Source organism: Battus philenor, unplaced genomic scaffold, assembly GCF_028537555.1.
Source record: "Battus philenor isolate CCGP_79_NKW_IND1 unplaced genomic scaffold, ilBatPhil1.0.hap1 SCAF_3, whole genome shotgun sequence".
NCBI classification, from domain to species: domain Eukaryota; kingdom Metazoa; phylum Arthropoda; class Insecta; order Lepidoptera; family Papilionidae; genus Battus; species Battus philenor.
In genome coordinates this window covers 1883363-1903906 of record NW_027181693.1, presented here as the reverse complement: position 1 = coordinate 1903906, position 20544 = coordinate 1883363, and the positions used below count along the sequence as shown (strand labels likewise).

At 35.8% G+C, this 20544-nt stretch overlaps 1 protein-coding gene across 2 annotated transcripts in view; it reads left to right on the top strand.

Annotated features, from left to right (window-relative positions):
• The window catches only part of LOC137926671 (NBAS subunit of NRZ tethering complex-like), a 43264-nt gene that overhangs the window by 515 nt on the left and 22205 nt on the right, over nt 1-20544 (top strand). For both annotated transcript variants that reach the window (XM_068770344.1, XM_068770343.1), the window contains exons 3-22: nt 228-361; nt 873-1006; nt 1367-1461; nt 3583-3757; nt 4424-4579; nt 6254-6481; nt 7456-7560; nt 8659-8745; nt 9974-10171; nt 10547-10672; nt 11404-11527; nt 12252-12391; nt 13712-14025; nt 15471-15783; nt 16531-16686; nt 17583-17719; nt 18549-18734; nt 19393-19498; nt 19733-19932; nt 20303-20415. In XM_068770344.1, the coding sequence (XP_068626445.1) occupies nt 228-361; nt 873-1006; nt 1367-1461; nt 3583-3757; nt 4424-4579; nt 6254-6481; nt 7456-7560; nt 8659-8745; nt 9974-10171; nt 10547-10672; nt 11404-11527; nt 12252-12391; nt 13712-14025; nt 15471-15783; nt 16531-16686; nt 17583-17719; nt 18549-18734; nt 19393-19498; nt 19733-19932; nt 20303-20415 (3227 nt within the window). The remainder of the gene's footprint in view (nt 1-227; nt 362-872; nt 1007-1366; nt 1462-3582; nt 3758-4423; nt 4580-6253; nt 6482-7455; nt 7561-8658; nt 8746-9973; nt 10172-10546; nt 10673-11403; nt 11528-12251; nt 12392-13711; nt 14026-15470; nt 15784-16530; nt 16687-17582; nt 17720-18548; nt 18735-19392; nt 19499-19732; nt 19933-20302; nt 20416-20544) is intronic.

The window sequence follows — 20544 nt, the reverse complement described above, 5'->3', positions numbered from 1 at the left end:
TAAGCTTTTTAATTTATGTATACAAAGTTCGGAGAGGATTACCCCTGGATCCTGATTATTCAAACTATTATTAAGTTCATGGAACATGCAATTCTGAGTGTTAAGAGAATTGAAAAATCACACTGTATAAAATTAAACAATATGTTTACATTTAAACATTAGATTATTTATATATCAGTAACATTTATTTTAAAATTGTATGAGATAACATTTGTCCAATGTTATAGGCATAAAGAGAAACAGCAGAAGTGGCATATCGCTCTTGGTGACGAAGGGAAGGTGATTGCAGTACTTACTGATAATATCTTGGAAATTAGGACTAAGCGTTCTGAATATGCCACAATTGCAGCAAGAACTACTGGTAAGTCCATTTAAACATTACTGTATTTTCCAATGGAAGACAAGTAGGAATGAAATGATACCACTGAAGTATCAATACCTATACTTGATTTGGTTGTAAACTATAGATATTATTGTCTACTGTTTTACTTCTTTATTGATGTCATTCAATATATATTGATTGGATTATGGACATGAGCATAGATATATCATAATATTCAATCAATGTTATGATATATCCATGCTTGTTTATCATAATGCTTAAAATCAAATCTTAAATCTTCCCTTTCCTCTTAAGGGATGGTTTTTTAAGTGCTGACTGGATTAGCCAAATTAATTGAAACTTAATTGGATTTTGATTACATATAATGTGTCTGTTCTAGAAAATTTGTTAAACAGTTATTTTAGAAAAAATCTTAAACAAAAAAAATTCATGTAGAATAAAATTATTTTTTGTTAGTTTCCATGTGGACCAATTCAGAGTACAGCTAGTAACAAATTTAAGGAAATCATATAATTTATGAATGTTTCAGTTAGTCGCGATCCCTATGCACAATGGCGTAAACTGGTATGGAGTCCGGATTGCTCATTCTTGGTTCTTGCATATGGTAATGGCGTTGTTAGTTTCTTTGATCTCACCGCTTCTAATCTCTTTAATATTCCAGCGGTAAGTTAATAAAGAATACAATAATGTAGTTTGTATTGATTAATTTTATCAATTAAAATATTAAAGTAATTAATAAAAAAATTCTAATGTTAAACAAAAATTTAAAATAGTTACAGAGTTAATATTACAGACTAATTAAAATCGTCTTTAACTTCTTTTTAAAATAAAATTGGCAAAGTTTTTTTAATTGGCAAAAACCTTTCCAGCTTGATGTTCATTTATGGAACTAGTGAAATGCAATTATATTGCAAATGTTGTTGCTAAATAATTGTTTTAATTTAATATTTTTAGGTTTGTGTTATATTTAGTCATGTCATATCATGTTATGTTAAATTATGAAATGTAAATTGTGTGTTGCAGGATTGCTCGAAACCCGGTGGATTGGAATGTACAAACAACACTCATGCAGTGTCTGATATTATATTTATGCCTCTTAGAGTTAAAGATACTAAGTGGTAAGAATTTTCAAATAATAATATTTGTTTTAGTACATAATCTTTGAATGCATTATTAGAATACTGTCTCTTGGAGTTAAAAGTAAAACTTGAGTGCAGAGAGCAAAATGACTCCCTAGAACTAGCTTTATTTTAACAACCAATCACAATCCCTACTTTATAACCAATCACACGTGTCGTTTATGTGAGAGCGACAGAAGATGTGTGCGACAGGGAGAGATATACAAATACGAACGCTATTACTTTTGTAATGTATGCAGCCGGTTGTTACTGATACATATTTAATATAATGTCTATTGAGAAATATTACATAAACAAATTCAATGATATAAATATCTAACCAGAAAGGTCAAACAAGGAAAGTGTATGACACCATATGTGAGGAACTATTATGCGGGAATTCGAAAATATTTCACTCCAGCGATATTTAACAAAATAGATTTCTAACGTAATGTGACCTGGGAATTAAAAGTTAGGACTCTTAAGGACAAAATTAAGAGACACTTTTCACTTACAAAGTAAATAAATTAAATTTTGTGTTATACATGAATGTAGTGTAAAGTGTACATAGATACAAAAAATGTGTTAGTTGGTAAAGCTGCATAAGCTATCAAAAACTACTTCAATATAAAGCGACGCAGGAAATTCTCGTTAAACAAATAGTGATTTTTCGATTAACAGTATGAAAGTAATATTAAATACCTCTTCGTTTTTATTAAATTTATTACACACACATTCGTAATTTAAGGTGTAAAAAGTTTTCAAGGTGAACACAACTTTCTAATATGCTATCTTTTAAGAATATGTTGTATATTTAAAAAAGATGGTTAAAGTTTAAAGCATTTTCATGCCCACTGCAAGATATAGGCCTGTCCTAAAAATCGACACGATTACTGATTTCGCAGCCATTCACATACTTCTCGCGGCAGTAACTATGTCGACGAACCACTAGAGAACGGCCCCAACTGCCATTGGTCGCGCACACGCGCGCGCGCACACACACACACACACACACACACACACACACACACACACACGCGCGCGCGCGCACGCACGCACGCACGCACGCGCACACACACACACACACACACACACACACAGGTGTTATCTTGCGGAAGACCCTCCTAAGAAAGAAAAGGACCAATATTTAGCCACTTCCGCACATGCAGTGGTAGTCGTGCAACAAAGTGCACCGCCCGCCAGTCCGCTGATAAATGCGTATGCAGCAAACAATGCGAATTACACAACAACGACCGTTAAATCACTCAACACGTATTTCACCCCTCCGCGTGGCATCTTGAGGAGTTATGTTACATCCTCATCTTCATCCAAAAGTTGTCCGATAAAGATCGCATCGATCGATATCAGCTGTAGTACCACATCTGCATATATTGTTTAATATATAGTAATTAACTATTTATTTTTTGATACGTTTCCTTCCTTTGTATTTTCATAGTTATTTTAGTGTATAATAAAGTTTAAATAGTGTTACGTGCTATCGGTTCTGATTCGAAATTAAACACCACTGGTTCACAAGGAGTCCTTTATTCACCAATCAGATGGTCACCCTACTTTAACACAAAGTATACTCTCGCTTAGTCCAAACTTCGCTTCCAAATCGCTCAAGAAATCACTGTCCGAATAATTTACCAAATAGTCACTTTTTATTACTGATCGTAGATCTTAATCTTATAACTAGAAAAATAACACTGAACTGTCGACATGGGGAGTACACCTATTTATACTACGGAGAAAGTTTTAGTAAGTTCGGGATAGTACTCGGTTAGAATTTCCGAGAACCGTACACAAAAATCTATAAATAACTTAAAGGTCACTTGTGTTTACGGCTTTTCTTGATTCTAGGGTTCCGTGTTTATTTTATATAGGGTTCTGTAACGTATATAAGATATATGATGACTAAAGTAAACTGTGTAAATTAGCCCGAATGACTGTTCCGGATGGAATGATTGAATTTTCGAGTGTTATCTGTGTTGTAAGCCTAAAGCCTTTTTTAACTTGCAGAATTGTCTTATATCTCTTAACATTGACTATTAACGGGGGTTTTCTCATTATGTTTTATATATTTTACCAAGTTAACATTACTCGATGTACATTGTTTAGGAACTGGGAAGTATTGGTGGTAACATACGATGGACGTCTGCGTGGATACGTGGTGTCTCAAACTGAAGGATGCAAGTTGCGTCACAGCTTCCGTTTCCCGGCCGGGGTTGCAGCTCTAGCTTACTGTCAACCTCACGACGCGTTGTACGTTGCTGGAGTACCTCGTGGAGTCAAGGTACATTCACCATCAATGTCGTCATCATTTCCTATGTCGGACGTTCACTGTTAACCATAGACCAGAGCCATATATTTATAATAGGACCGGTTGGAAGATGCCTGCACCCTTTTCATCATAAAAATCATTTTATCTGTAAGAGTCCGCTAATGGACATAGGCCGCCGCCATTGATTTCCAATAAGACGGGTGGTTTGTTTGGTTATTAAAATTTAACTTAATTTTACTATTAAATGCAATCTATAAATGTTATTTAAATTTGAATATAAATAAGTTTTTGGCAAAAAAAAATTGACTGATGGTTCTTGATACTTGCACTGTGAAGACAGCATATTGACATTTTAAGTAACGTAAAACAAAAATAAAAACGAGTTAAGAAGTAAATGTTTTTAATATTCGTAAAAGCATATGTTTTACGGGAATAAAAACGAAATATTGTAGATTTTTTTTAACAATTATTTTTTTGAAGCCTCAAAGGCTTCAAAACAACGTCAAAAAAAAAAACGTCGAGTTTCAGAAATTCTTTATTTAAATTCTTGATTCTCTAAGAGATGTCCTAACTAACATATCCGTCAATATTTTTTTTAAATAGCTCCACTTTTTTCCCATCGTTGATGATGATTCATCAAAAATCTAATAAGTTTTTTTATTGTATTTTTTTTTGTAGGACCCGTCTTCTCCACTGAGCGCGGGAATCACGGCGTGGCGCATATTGAACGACGACCCATTCTACAAGCTGTCAGTGGTGTCCGATCAACTGGAGGCAAAGTTTGCTAACGAGAGATTTCAGCTGTACATTCCATTTGTCACCCCCAAGTCTTTGGTAAGTAGGAGAATAATACCATTGAATGAATGGAAATAAAGTAGAATAAAATTAAGCCAATGAGTAAAAGAGAAAAAAAAGTGTGGGATTCTTCCTAGGACCAGTAGGTTGAGGTATTAATAACACGAAGGCCGAGATAGAAGTGCGTACATTTATTCGAGCTTCTCCCGTATTTATTTAGACTTAAGTGAAGAATTTTATTTCTGTGAAATTCCCCTTTTCCATGCTTAGCTAATGATGACGTAATTTTGTCCTTACAAAGATTAAGTCGATAGAGCATTTTACACAAGATATGAAATAGACAAAAACGATCGATATTTATTTAATATTGACACACATATCACTAAATAAAGGTTGATACATAAAGTGTTTCAAATCATAAATATATAAACACACTTGCTGATAAATGTAATTTATTTCGAAGTGATCATATTATCTATTGAATAAATATGATATTAATAAATAATATTCTATGTCGCTATTCGACAATATAAATTTACAACACGTGAACTGTCATATCGCATCATTGTTTTTCTCGAAATTTCCAGAAAATTTCTACAAAGTTTTAGGAAACTTGTGGCAAAAAAGATTAATGAGTAATAGTAATATATTTCTTATGTTATTCCCACCTAGAAATAAACACGAAGATGGATACATTTATATGTATATATATTGATGTAGATTTAACCCCATGATTAGTTTGAACACGTACACACATAGATAAATAAAAATAAATATGGTTTTAAACTAGTTAAGCCTGACTAGTTAACCCTTTCGTTACCAGCGCCGGAGTTAGCCGGCAAATAGCCTATTTTCTCTTATGAAATTAGCCTATTGTCTCTTTCCTTTCTTATTGAAATTAGCCTATTGTCTCTTTCCAAAGGTCGATGTGCAATATTTATCGCCGGGTACTGTACTATACTATATTTATGTAACATTTATATGACAAATTATCTAAATAGCTGATGCGAATATTTAAATCGATATTACAAAGTGATATTTAGTATACCCATTTAGATTAAGCAGTGTTAGTCCATCAGTAGAGTACTGAGACTTGCGATCGTAAATCACGGGTTCGAGCCCCGGGATATAATGTTATATAATTCACACTTTACGCAATAATTATATGGGTTTGCCGCAAAACATGTATCCAGAGAATGGACTGCAGCGTCCACTGCGCACCATAATACCAGACTAAGATCGCCTATCTGTCTGCCAAACGTGGCGATTGGTTTTTTACTCCTATGGATATCTTTGGGGGAGGCGTATATCTTGCAATGAGCGTCCATGGGTTGAAATGACGAAAAAATACCACGTATACATATTTTTAACATTTATTACTAATGTTGATGTAAGAATTATACACTTCGAGCAAAATTGTTTTCAATACTTTTTTTTTTTCGCCTCTCGTACCCCCTTTCTTTTGTGGGACAGGGACTTTTTGGGCAAATTTAATTAATTTTTCACAGAATTTTTTATTATTTTCTTTCTCTTCTTTCATACTTCACATTGTCTTTCGGTCTATTCTTTCATTCCACAATTCTACTGTCTTTCCCTTTTGCTCTGTATCACCTTTCATTCATTCCTCATTTCTTTTTTCAACACTTCATTGTAAATTTGAGCCTCGCAGCAGTTGCATATGATGTGATCGCATCGTAAATATATGTGTACCAGAACTTCATAGTCCGCATGGAGTTGTCGGCTGACAACACGAAGCTGGTGTGCGTGCACTGCAACGGTGACGTCACGGTGTGGCGGCTGCCGCTGCTCAAGTTACTGAAGCGTTGGCCGTTGGCCAGTCAGCCCGAGTTCGATCTCCGCAACCCCCTCGTCGCAGCCGATAAGCCGCACAAGGACCTCTCTCTCTATTACCCTGCGGACGTCAACTGGTGGACTAATGAGGTGAGTTATATACCACGTTCCAGTACACGCGAGGTAGAACTTCTACTAGGATCGACGTCATAATCAAGATCACAGGAAGCCGCTGGACGAGGACAGCGCAGGACTGGTCATCATGTGCGATTTAGGTGGAGGCCTGTGCCTACAGTGGGTGTTATTCGATTTACATGACGATGAAAATGTATTCCATTATATAGCTTATTTTATATTCTTTATACGCAAGGTGTTTCTAAATACACCTATCTCCTGATTTACACGGTACTTGTTTTACACGTTTTCACTTTTACACGGTTTTCCAAATAAGTTTTTTTTGTTTTTATCGCACTCTACTAAATGCTACTGTGATTGAGCACGAGTGACTTGCAGCACACGCACACTGTGTCTGTATTTCTTCGCATAAAATTAAAGTTTTATTTACGGAAAATTGTATTTAAGTGAAAGTTTCACAGTTTCAGAAAGATTTAATTTTCCATATTCGTAAATTAGAAGTGAGTGCATAATTCAGATTATTATAAATTAAAAAGAAACCGTGAATTTTATTTTTATTTCTGTGTACACCTAAAAATATTGAAAATTATCACAACTATTAAATAGCAAAACTATGCATTTTCTGCAAGCTTTTCGATTTACACGGTTTTGACTTGATTATTTTTTAATTTTAGATTTACACGTTTTTCTCAGGAACGTAACTACCGTGTAAATCGGGGGATAGGTGTAGTTGTAAAAGCTTGAAGCTTTTTTTTAGCCTGCATAAGTTTAAATTAAGTTAAATAAGGCCTTAAAGCCACTTTCAAAATTTCCAGATGTTACACAACTGACGGATTTATAGGTCTATAAAATGCCGGTTATTCTATGATGTGATATTTGGCTGTTTACGAGCATTTGTTTTTTCACCGTTTCGAAGCTTTTGCACCTATAACCAAACACTCTGTGGACAAATTTTAAAATACTTTTTATTTATAAGTTTAATGTTGTAGGAGATAATCGTGTCGCGATTCAGTGGCGCGGTGAGCGTTTGCGACATCGAAGATATGGTCAACATCCTCGGAAAGAAACCAGAGTTCTTCCAGGGAACGCCGCGGGTTTGTATTAAGATATAAAAATAATAATATTATAATATCGGAAGAGATGATGAAATGAATAATGAGGTGACACCACCTGTAAGGATTCTAGCCTACCTTGGTCAAATTTTCAGAACGTTGAACGCATTCTGCTTCCAACTGGTCCTATTAGGTTATGAAACTGAACAACAAGGTAAACAGACGACTGATCGAAGGAAGATCCTGGATGTAGGCTACTTCCAACCGGTCCTATTGGAAATCTATGACGGAAGCTTGTGCACAACACCTACCTACGTCTTACGGCTGATATGATGATGATGATGGAACTGAAAGTCTGTAATAAACTGTTTTGTATATTCAACAAATAACTTGGTAACTTTTGGTTGAAGATGACAACATAGTGTAAAATGTCGAAGGACTTGTTTAAAAAATATTTAAATGAGATTTGCTTCGATTTTTTTTTTAAACTGCATCCGACATATATGTGTCAAATGGCCCATGTATCCCATAAAATATCCTTTTTCATGTAAACAAAAGTATGTCGACTTTGCTAAAAACTTATTTATAACATATTAGTATATGAAGTTTTTAATAGACTCAAGAAATATTAGTAGTATTTTTTAAAAATTTTGAAAATTTTGGTCAAAACTTGCAAAAACTACAGTTAGATTATTTGAGTGATAACACAGTCTGGTAATGTATTTGTTCAATTATAGTTCACAGGAGATTGTTGGTCGTTATGGTCTTCTCAGATCAGTGTCCATTTGAAAATTTCGAAACAAAGTATTTTAGGTTGTGCCATTATAGAAGAGTCCAAATTGATTATAGTTTCTGTGAAATAAGGTTCTGGGATTCTTCCCAAGAGCTATGGGACCGATTCTCGAGTGGTGATAACGAGACGGTAGACGACGTGGGCAAGTCCACCAGGTTAACCAACGGCATATTCAAGGTCGTGACGTGGTCATCGCGGAGACCTTTCTATCCTGTCTTGCATGTGTGCTTCTATCTTCTGATGAATAATAAAGACAATGATGATAATTTGATTTGATGATTTTTTTTAAAGTATTCACTATAATTTAGCGATTTAAAAAATATATAATTAAATTTCATTTTCGCCAGGTAACTCGCGCCCATGATGGTGTGTTTATGGCCCTAGAATGTGAGTCGAGCGTTTTGCCAGCCATGAAATCACGCAGTGACGAAAGTGTAAGTCCTTTACATATACAATCACAGTGAATTAATGTTTATAGAATCTTAGTAAGGGTAATTTTATGTAAAGTAAAAACAGCAATGAATACGTGAATTAAAAAATGTTTGGAAGAAAAGCAAGCTGGAATTTGACCATGAAAGATAAGAAAGGAACGTAAGGATAATTTAAAATATTGTATTCTTAGAGCAAAGATACTGAAATGATTGATACTATGTTACACAATAATTTTCAACTTGAAAAATTCTTTATATTTTTTGTTTTTTTTTTTCTTATGGATCATTTTAAACTTTAAACCTTTCGAGAGAATGCACAATTTATCTCATTGATTAGTAATAATGTGGTAAGGATGCGTTTACATACATTTGTCATTAAAACTGAACACGGGTTCTTATGCCTTTATGTTGACAATTCCTTTATTTTACAATTTAAATTAAAAGTAATAAAAGTATATTACAAAGATATTCGTACAGTATTTTTCTTCAACCGAGAAGTGTATGATGAAAAAATTCAAAAAATCAATACATAAATTATTACTTGCATATTTTTTAAGAAAGTGGTCGCATGTAAACTACTACTACTACTCCGCTAGCTCAGTGACCCAAAGTGGGTCTTGGCCTCCGAAGCGAGAGACTTCCACTTTCCTCTATCTTGCGCCATCGTCTGCCATTGGTTGACATTCAATTCGCGCAAGTCTGCCCCAACGCGATCGATCCAGCGATACCTGGGTCTACCCACTGGTCTTCGACCCCTCGGTTTTTCCAGGTACGCTACCTTCACGCTCCGATCCGATCCCATTCGCTCCAAGTGACCAAGCCAGCGGATTCGTTGAGCTTTATATTCGCCAATGATATTTGGCTGTGCTACTAAAGTCTCAATTTCGGCATTCTTTCGAAGCCTCCAAGATCCGTCTTGATTTCTCGCATGTAAACGCATTTTTAAATTTCTTCACAATGGTTGACGCCTGCTACCGTCGTCTGTCCCTTTCACTTGACTATAAAAGAACCATTAAAAAGAGTTATATTAACACTGTCTGGCAGAGTATGGGAGCGGTGTGCTGGATTTCATAACACAATTAATGGAAATGGTTTATGTTAAAATTAAAATAAATTTGCCTCGATGTCAACGGCGTTAATAGAAGCAATGTTTTTTTTTATATTAAGGCAGTCGTTAATATTTAATATCATAATAAATAAATCTATGTCCGCCATGTTTTGGTTTTTATAGATGGAGGTTGTTAAAGTGGAAGAGGAAGTAGAAGACTCGATGCTGGATTTGACAAAAGAATTATTTAAGACTATTCTCTTCGCCATAACGGACATGGAGACGTTCCAGCCGAAGCCTAAGAAGATCACGGTGGTGTCCCGTATATACCGACTTCTGGGTGTCAAGAGTACCACTCCCAATGAACTGTTCTCCAGGAAGGTAAGATTGATAAAGAGTATCAGTAAAAGTTCAAAATATTTTCTTTAAATTCTTATCTCATCAGCTAATATTTCTATTACCAAAAAGTATATATTTTTCTCATATTAGCTAATATTTCTGTCATTAAATAGTATTACAGTACTCTACATACTACATTCTTATCACATCAGCTATTATTTTTGTCACTAAATAATATAAATCGCAGCAAATATATTTTTATTACTTAGTAACATTGTTTTGGGCAAAGCAAGGATGCATGACATTAACCATAAATTTTATTATGTCAAATCTGAAAAGCAACAACATACATTTGCCTTGTATATAGGTTTATTAATAAAATAGTGATAATAATGTCTATGGTTATATGTTTGTTAGATCGACAGCGGAAACTATACCGAGGCACTGTCCTTGGCCGCCACGTTCGGGCTGGACAGCGACCAGGTGTACCAGCAGCAGTGGAGGAAGAATCCGGTCTCCACCGAAGCCATAGAGAAGTACCTGGTAATTTTTTTTTTAAATCATTCAATAATTAATTCAAAATGTATATATTATTAATATTATTATTTTATCTTGGTATACCACTGTAGACGCGGCGTGAGTACGCCCCCCACTAGATGAGCCTAAAACATAATTAAGGTGAGAGGAGCATAAGACATGTCTTCGTGCCGATTTTTTGTGAACGCTTTACCGTAGGTGTTTATCAGCTGACAAGAAGATCTCTACGATTCGAATCAGGAACAGGAAGATTAGCATATGAACGAAAGTAACTCAAATTACCCGGCGTATTGGTAAGTAAAAACGGCAGGAAGCAAGTCATATGGCGCGCGGAACAGATGGCCGCTGGGTTCTGGATTGAAGACGGACCAGGAAGCACAGCTTCGGACGTCCAGTAACAAAGCGGACAGGTGGCCTTGTTAAGTTCGTCCGGAGATATTGTATGCGGGTCGGTTTTAACCAGTCTCATTGGAAGAAACTGGGGTAACCTTATGACCAGCAGTGGACGTGTTGCGGGTGAACTGATGATGATGGGAAGAAAAACAGTTGGACTGTTAATAGAGATACACGTGTAGTATTCACGTGAGAACTCCTTATTGCAAGTATTGGCGTAGCTCGGCTGGCATTTGAGGTGATCCCTCTCCTCCTTCCCCCCTTCGATCTGTCAGATTCTTGCGCTGCGGCTGAGCACCTGCTACTTGTCTTACTTATTTTAATGTATTTTTCTCGTATGCCAGAGTAAAGTGTCGAAGAAGATCTGGGCAGTGCACCAATGCGTGGACAGGCTTCCAGAGAGTTTGTCAGCTGCTAAGGAGTTACTGCAGTTCGGTTTGCAGCTAACCAATGAAAGGATCCTTGATGGTAAGCGTATTTACCGGAATTACGGATGGTAAGCGTATTTAACGGAAGTAGTGTATTTACCGGAAAGAGATAATACGGTGCTATTCAATCGAAGTTTCACAAGCGAGTGAAAGAGACAGGTAATTTTGGTGGGCGGCAATAATAAGCTCTCCGCTCCGTAATAATGTAAATAAATTTCCTTGGTATATAGATTGGCACATGAACTCGACGTCGTCGTATAGATGCCCACAAGGGATATGCCTACCCCAAAGATATCTATGGTGGTATATAACATATTCGCTACGTTTGGCAGGCGGTTTGGTGATTAGTGTCGTATCATGGTATGGAGGATGCTGCTGCTCATATGAAAATTTTGTTTTATGAGCAGTGGCAACCCTATCGTAGTAAAACATCATTATCAAACATATTTAGTATGAACGTACTCTGAAATAGAGTAATATGTCTTTTGGCAGAGACGTCCAGAGCAAAACAAATTTTGGCGCCAGTTCATTCATAAATTTACTGAAAATTTTGAAAAAATTCTAAACAAAAAAAAAACTCAAAATCTTACAATATTTATTTATAAAAAGTGACGAAAGTACATATTTGTTGCATACATGTGTCATACAAGTCTTTTTTATATTAGTGCAACTTAATCATCGCGTGATGTACATGTGAACACATCTTTACCTCGCTATTATGATTCAATGGGGTAATTTATGGATTTTGTTTCTCATGGCATCAGACATCAATAAGGATAAAAACGAGGACGACATGCTGGAGCCGGACTATATAGGCCTGGAGGATCTGAACTCGTATACCAGCGAACTCCTTCGCTGCAGGCACGTGATGCTGTTCTACAAGGAGAGGCTTAGTCTGTATGAAGTAAGTTTGTTGGATTATTTCAAATAATAAAGCATTTAGGCAGTTATAAAATAATTTATTATTTATAATTATATTTATTGGGAAGTAGGACAAAGCCCATTACTTATAGATATTGGTAAGAAGTGAAACGCAGGCAGTGTTTTTAAGTATGACTTGAGAAGGGTCAATAGTAATAATCTAGCTATCATGGTTTACCGATTCTATCACCGTTTACCGCAACTATAGATGATACAGGATGATTAGTTATTTATCAGCAAATTTTGAAGCTAAATAGATGTAAATTTTTCCCATCAACCCATATAAATTAATTATTTAATTTAATGAAAATTAGTATTGTAAAAGTATCTTAGTGTGTACAATAAAGAGTATTATACTAAAAAAAAATTAATCACTATATAATATGTTCCATTTTTTTCGACTTTGACCAATAACTTCTGGTAGTACAAAGTCTGCAGGAACACATAGTAAACAATTATTAATTTTAAAATTTAGGCTATTTTTGAAACTATTGATAATTTTTATTATATTTTACGATACATTAGTTGACAGCAAAGAGCTAAACAATCACCTCTTTAAAACTTTTACATCTATGACCAATCGCCCTTTATAAAGCAATAGGGATCTTATAGCAATTTTTAACTTACAGTCCAAAGTCCAAAATTATATTAAATTTTTTTTTATAATTTTTGACGCAATTAAAAAAAATAAAGATTTAAGATTCAAACACATCGCTAAAAGAACTGTATTTGATTAAAGATTTTCATGAAATATATCATTTACCATTAAAGTTGTTGTTTCGCTTGTATAATAAAACTATTTTATCTATTATTAATTGATGCCTTGCAATGTGTATTTACTTTATTATTGATAGGAAATTACGATAATCTCATCTCCGTTGCCGTTGTTGAATTTCATATATCTTGCCTGTATTAAGCTAAGCCAATTTATAATCTTTTTTTTCTATTAATCAAAACAGTAAGTAATTAGCATAAATTCAGATTTTTTCAGATTTTTTTTTAATTCGTATGGGATTTAATGGTGAAATCAATGATAAAATGGCTCTGTAAAAATGATGCAGTAAAACACTATAAGAATTTTTGCTTATAAAAAATATTTAGTGGTACGCATTCATCATCACTATATCAATCGAAAGATGCTCACTGCAAGACGTAGGCCCCCCACAAAAACAGTGATGATCTGGTCTTTCTCTGTCCGCAGCCAGCGACTTCCTTGACTTTATCACCAGTCCGCCTGGTGGACTGTCCACCCACACCGCGTCTATAATTGGCATTATAAAGTATAAACAAATTATTTTCGCAGTCTATACTCAAATGCGAGAAATCTACTTACAACAAGGACCAGTACGACCGTCTCCGAAGCAACAGCATATTCAACAGCGCGGTGGAGATTGCGAAAGAGGGCCGTTTAGAAGCGCTCACTTGCCTCTGGCCGCATCTAAAGACTGTGCCCATGCAACTGGCTGTGCTGGAGAAGCTGCCGGAGACAATCGATCCGCTCGACTTCCAACATCTCCTGCCCACCAAGATACCATTGGAGATGTTCGAACATAAGTCACCTGTGAAGGTGGAGCCGTTGCAAATAGAACACGATTGGTGCAGGAAGGAAATTTTCAGGTACATAATTTTAGATTTATTTTTCTTCTCCAGCGATTACAGTTTTCTTTTGAAAAGTAGACTAGGAAATATTCCTTGTGAGCCCCGAGTGTACTGATCCATTTATATGTATATAAAATATCTGTTCTCTAAGCCATAAAAATTTTAATTTCTACTTTCAAAAAATACCTTTACAATGGCTTTGTAAACATACAACAGAGCACTTATCATCAGGCAAGAATTAAAAAAATTATTATCTTTAATTGAATTTGTCATCTGTCAATAGTGCACACATTAAACCAAAAAGTATGTACGTGAACAAATTATTTAAAAAAAATATAAATAGACTTGTTATTATATCTAGTCATCGTCGTCGTCGTTGCAGCCCATGTACACCTGTCGCAAGATATAGGTATTCCCAAAGATATCTATGCAGATTGGCAATCAAAGTATGGTATTATAGTATTCAATGAACACATCCACATCCTTTTGAAACTTATGGGCAGAGGCAATCCCATATAATTAATGCACAAAGTGTGAATTATACAAGATTTTATGCCTTATATGATTGTATGTAGAATCGAACCCTCGGGATACCACTGCTTGTTATTATATGTATGTAAATAAAAATGTAAACATTGCCAAATGTGTTGCTAAGTACAAAACACTGGAACGGCTTCAGTTCAGTCAATTTCTTTCATCTTTTCTTTGTTACGGCAGTGAGATTTTGCTTATGGAGAAAAATAATTGAAAAATTTGTACCGGAATTATTTTTCTTTTTTCATATAAACAAAAGAGCAAATATCTAAAAAATTACGCCAATAAAGATTGTAATTGTAATCAAGGAGAAAATGTACAAATTATTGAATTTGTAATGAAAATATCATCTTGTAGCTATAGTTTTATAGTGTTATTATTTTTGAAAACTTTTTTTTGCTGGCTTACGACATGCCCATTATAATTTTGATAATGCGAAATCTGTCAAAACCTACTTGGGCAGCTTTTATGTTATATAAACTTTCGTCACAATTATTAAATAATACGGCACCACTGTTATATGTCAGATATACGTGTAATGTATATTTGATATAAATTCGAAATGTGGTAGCTAAGCGGTTCGATTCCCAGGATATAATCTTAAATAAATCAAACTGCGCATTAATTATAAAGTATTATCACTTCTCCTAAACAAGTTTCCAGAGGATGAACAGCAACTTCCTCTGCGTATCAAAATATCCCCCCCCCCCCTCCGATATCTTTTGGGGAGGTCTATGCCTTGCAGTGGGCGTTCACGGGCTTAAATGCCGACTATGTTTTACTATAAAAGCCTTAAATCAATTTTTTTTCTAGTACGAAGTCTGTTGGTACAGTTTCTTTGTTATGTATAGGTATACAACATTCTTTTATTAGGATATCCGTGTTAAGTGGCAGGTGTAATGTTAATTTTATTAAAATTATTTGCGAAGGCCAATATGGAGTTCGAATTGGTCAGAGGACCTGACACCGGAGGCGGAGGCGGCTGACGCAGCGTTCGTAGATTATGGGCCGTGGTACGAGCGGCGAGCGAGGGAGATAGAAGAGCGCTGTGGGCTCGTGTCGCACTCGCTGGCGTTGATCAAGCTGGCAACTGAGGGTGGTGGTGTCGACGGACTTGACAACATACTGTTCCACCTGACCACGTTGGGAACACTTTTATATGATATCAACATGGAAGGCGTCACGCTTCAGGAAGTGGAGAAGATGACACCGCTAGAAACCTGCACCTTATTGATGAAGTTGGTAAGTCTTTAGAAACCTCATCAGATGTCACCATAATAACTGACCTGTAATTAAATTTATAAATTCATTATTTTTGTTTAGAGAAAGTACAATTGTCTTTACAAGTAAATAAAATTGAAGTGTTTGTTTGTAATAACGTAACATTAAAATGTCCGCTTATTACTATATGCCTGCTGGATGTATTATGGAGTAACTAAGGTCTATTTTAGAAAAAATATTTAACGAAAAAAAAAACAATACTACGTTTTCTTTTCGTTTTTGTTAAATTCAACACAAATTGGCTGTATCCTGTTTGGTGTATCCTATATATCAGGGGTGGCTAAGATGATCTGATGATGAAGATCTTTGCTAGTCGGAGCCATTATTCGAAATTTGAAAATTTATACTAGCCGCATTTAAATACGCAATTAAAAAATGCAAAAGTGTATAATTATTTTTTAAACAAATTATGTAATCAGAAGTACAAAATATATGTATTTGATTTAGAAAATTATACATAATTATTTCAGATGCCGGTTAGTTAATTCTTATCTATAATTGGATTGCACTTACGCAGACGAGTATTTTTTTTTTCAATTTGTAACACACATTAAAATATTCAAATAATTCGTCAGTAATTGGAGCCCAAAACAATCGGTGAAGGAACTGCATGTGGCTTGCGCGCCCCAGGTTGACCACCCCTGTTATATACAGTAAAATAAGCACAAAGCCTTCTTCCTAAGCTTCAAGGTTTTGTTCACGATGCAGTCGGCGCCCGAGGACTACGTGGCCGATTTGAGGCAGTTCGTGGTGCCGTTCCTGAAGCGCTACGAGCGTCTGACCAACGACATCCAGACCTGCCTGAACGGCCTCATCAACTACCTGGAGAGCACGAGTATAAATGATCTTTCCTCTATATTGCTTGTAAGTATTTACGTATGTATATTAAACGTTATTGTTTATTTTGTCAAGCTTCGTGTAGGAGTCAGGAACCAGGTCGATTGCAACTGGTCCCATTGGAAATCTATAGAATCATAAATTTTGGCCTTTTTGATTTTAATTTATTTATTTTTAATTACTGGTTTGTCGTTAGTAGCTGTATTAGTTATAAATTATGATTTAAATGTTTACTCTTAAAATAACATTCTAGAAAATGTTTTTTTTAATGCCACCCGCTATTGAGGGCCTCTTATATCTCTATTGTTGGTACAGGGTCGTTCATTTTCTTTATTGATTTTCCACACTTTTTTTTTACTATCTTTCTCTTTCATTCGTCGCAATGATCTATCTCTTTATACTTCTTTCATTCCACAATTTTCTGTCTTTCACTTCCGTTCTATTCTCCATATATTCTTAATTACTGCACTCCAGGTATCTTTGTTTACAATTTTCTTTAAACCTCACTTTTGCAGCTTTATTCTATTATTTACATATATTAAACACAGTTTTTCTTTTACTTTTATTCTACTTTTTGAACCAGAAAAGGTTTAGAAAGCTTTCATTTTTTTTCTCCTATATTTTACAAAGATTAGTTAGTTATTAGTTCGTACGAAGTGGCAGTTGGTAAGGCATATCGGTTATGCATCCGACGACCAAGGATTTCTCAAGTGACGACCATGAGCCGTTACAGGAAGGTCGACATGGTCAAGGTAGACGGAAGGAAGTCAGAGAAGGGGAAGGAAGAAAGAGGCCTATGCCTTGTAGTGGGCATCTTTATCATCTATTATAGTGTACACAAGAATAAAAAAAGGTTTGAATAAATGTTTATATTTCATGTTAACCATTCGATCTGTACGTAAAATAGTCGTCATTTGTTGCAGGTGTTACAATCACCTAATGAATTCGAATTGGATGTACGCACACACCTGGAGCTGGCTGAGCGGTGTCTCATAGCGCACACCACCACAGACCAGCTGGACATGGCCTGTGACCTACTCAATACCATACTTAAAGAAAGGTGAATTATTATTAGGACATTCCAGCAATATTACGAAGATAATATGACCATTATTCATTTTAAATTCGTTGCGTACGTCAAAAGAAAGAATACTAGCCTGTAGAAATGAGCTAAGGTATCCATTATCGCAAGAGCCGAGTAAATATGGCGTCCAGTTCACAGGCGTTGAGGGTGGGAACCTTCATCGCCCACTTAAAGTGAACCTGGACAATCAGCAACACGAAGTGATCATGTCTTGCTACACATCGAGAATGTTGAAGGAGGTTCATTTCCTCCCAAAATGTTCCACATTATTGAGGGACAATGGTGTATTTCGTAGATTTTGGAGCCCATTCATAGGTACGGAAGGTTTCCAACAAGAGTTTCATGGGATAGAAATCCTGCATAACCTTCTCCTTATTCAGAAGGCAGGGTATCTGGTTCAAATTCAGAAGATTTCCACCTTGGAAAAAAGTTTGAGACCTTCATCGTCCACTTAAAGTCTTGCGTTGCTGTATAGCGAAAATGTCGTGGTTTAGTTTTCTCCAGAGATGTTTCATAATGCTCAGGGGTACCTGGGTGTTCCGTAGATTTGGGATCCCCTCCAAAACTAAAATACACAACTAACGATGAGTTTTAGTGAATAGGAATCTAATACAGCAGTGTATATCGAATGTACCGGGAAAGATTCCCACTGTACTCCCCCTCAAAATTAAATTAGATGATAATGGGTAGATGGTAATAGGTGGCGTTTAGCAAAATAGGTCAGTAGTGAAACTGTTTATGTATAAGCTCACAGTCCGGTTTATGTACTTATACACTTGTGTGAAATTAATGTGCGTGTGCGCAGTGATGGGAGCATATCGAACAGCGAGTTGATACGGCGCGTGGGCGCGCTGGAGCGGCTCGTGGGCGGAGCTTCGCGGGCGTCGTGGCGCGGTGTGCTCGTGACCATCTGCGAGCTCCGCGACATGATGGGCGATGAGCGCGCCGCCCAGCGCCTGCTAGCCCGCCTCGCGCGCAGCCTGCCGCAGGGGTACCTATACTTACTTTATAACAACTTTACTATATTTATTTAAAAGAACATATTTGCTTATAATATTTGCATTAGATATCTGTTATAAAATTCGATCTGACTTGTCTAAAAGAGGAAATAAAATATTGTCTATTACTACAATTTTTTAATTACGGCTGGTACTGGTATGATTGTCTCGGTTTGGGGAAGAAAAAATGTAATATTTTCGAGTGATAACCAAGATACATTTATATATTATCTTTGTTAATTTCCAGATCCTAGGATTCAATATTTCATACAGTTGTATATACCTATTTACGTAAGCCTAATGTTATATATAAATCCCTTTAAATGTATCATTTTTGTCAATATCATTTCAGACCAAAAGATGTTACTGTTGGGCATAAACCTCCCCCATAAATATGTAAATAGTTTATATTTTATAATATACGTTAGTTATAGAAGCTGAAATTTATAGAAGGCAATTAGCTGGTACAATAAAGGATTTAAAAAATATAAATTATTAATATATTTAGTCAAGTGTATGCGAAACAAAATTGAGGAGATTTTTAACACATACAACGATCTATTTTTTTCGTATAAACGTAAAAGAATTAATAGTAATTCATGCGCGTGTGTGTGTGTATGTGAAAATAATTCATGTTTGAATAATTCATAGGGACGAGAAACCGTCGCACTCGGACTGGGATAATCTTCTCAAAGACATCTTGGAGCTGCAGAGCAGCTTGTTCAATGATTGCGTCACTAAGGAACAATGTTACGAGGTATATTTTAATTTGATTATTTTATTTTTATTTTTTTCGTATCACTTTACCCTTCTCCGTCCGCGGGCTTTAATTCACGCCCGAGTGTCTGGTCTTTGATTTTTCTCTTTTCTTAAATAAGATATTAAAGTCTATATTTCTTACCGGTATATATATATCTGAGTCCACTTTACACAGCTTATTCGAAATAATAAATATGTGTTTCATTGCAAGGTTTTTAACCCCCCCTTCTAGATCTACGCGTCCGCACTGCTGGCGTCGGGCGACGCCGCGAGCATCCGATACGCGGCGGCGGTGCTGTCGTGTGCGCGTGCGCATGTGAAGCCACCGCCGGCGCTCGACTACCAGCGCTCCGTCGAGCTCATCCTCGACGTCTCCAAGGAATACTTCAACTCCGCATCATGCCTCACAGAGCCCGCTCTGGACTTAGCCAAGTATGATTTTGATATCACCATCACTTCACCCGATAAACGCCTTCAAGAATACATAGGCCTACCTCTAAGATTGGCACAATGAACGGGTCTGCGCTGCCTGTATCCAGCGACTATCCATGATCTTGACCATGTCGTCAGTTTACCTAGTCTATTTTGATGATTATTTAAAAAAAAATAACCAATATACAGTGAAGCAAGCTGACAATCGCTTAAAACAGCCTATGGAGAGGGCCTTGTTCGGAATTTCATATACGTATATCCAGTAAGTATGTCTCAGTTCATTCCGTTTTATTAATGTCGAGTATATTATGTGCATTAAATATATTATTATTATGAAAATAACTTAATTTTCTAAATTTGCCTTACACAGATCCTGTCTGTCGTTGATAGAAGATGAAAATGAGGAAATACAGCAAGAACTTGACCTTATAACCGCTCTGCCGCTATTCAGTAGTTTCAAATTGACCATTATTCCTATACAAGGTATGTAATAATTATTTTTTTACGGGCAGATGCAAGTTTACGTAAAGTTACTGGTTGGCTTACGAAAAAAAAAACAACTACTTTCACACTCTATCTGCGTCTCTCTCGCACAATCGTATTCCATTTCAT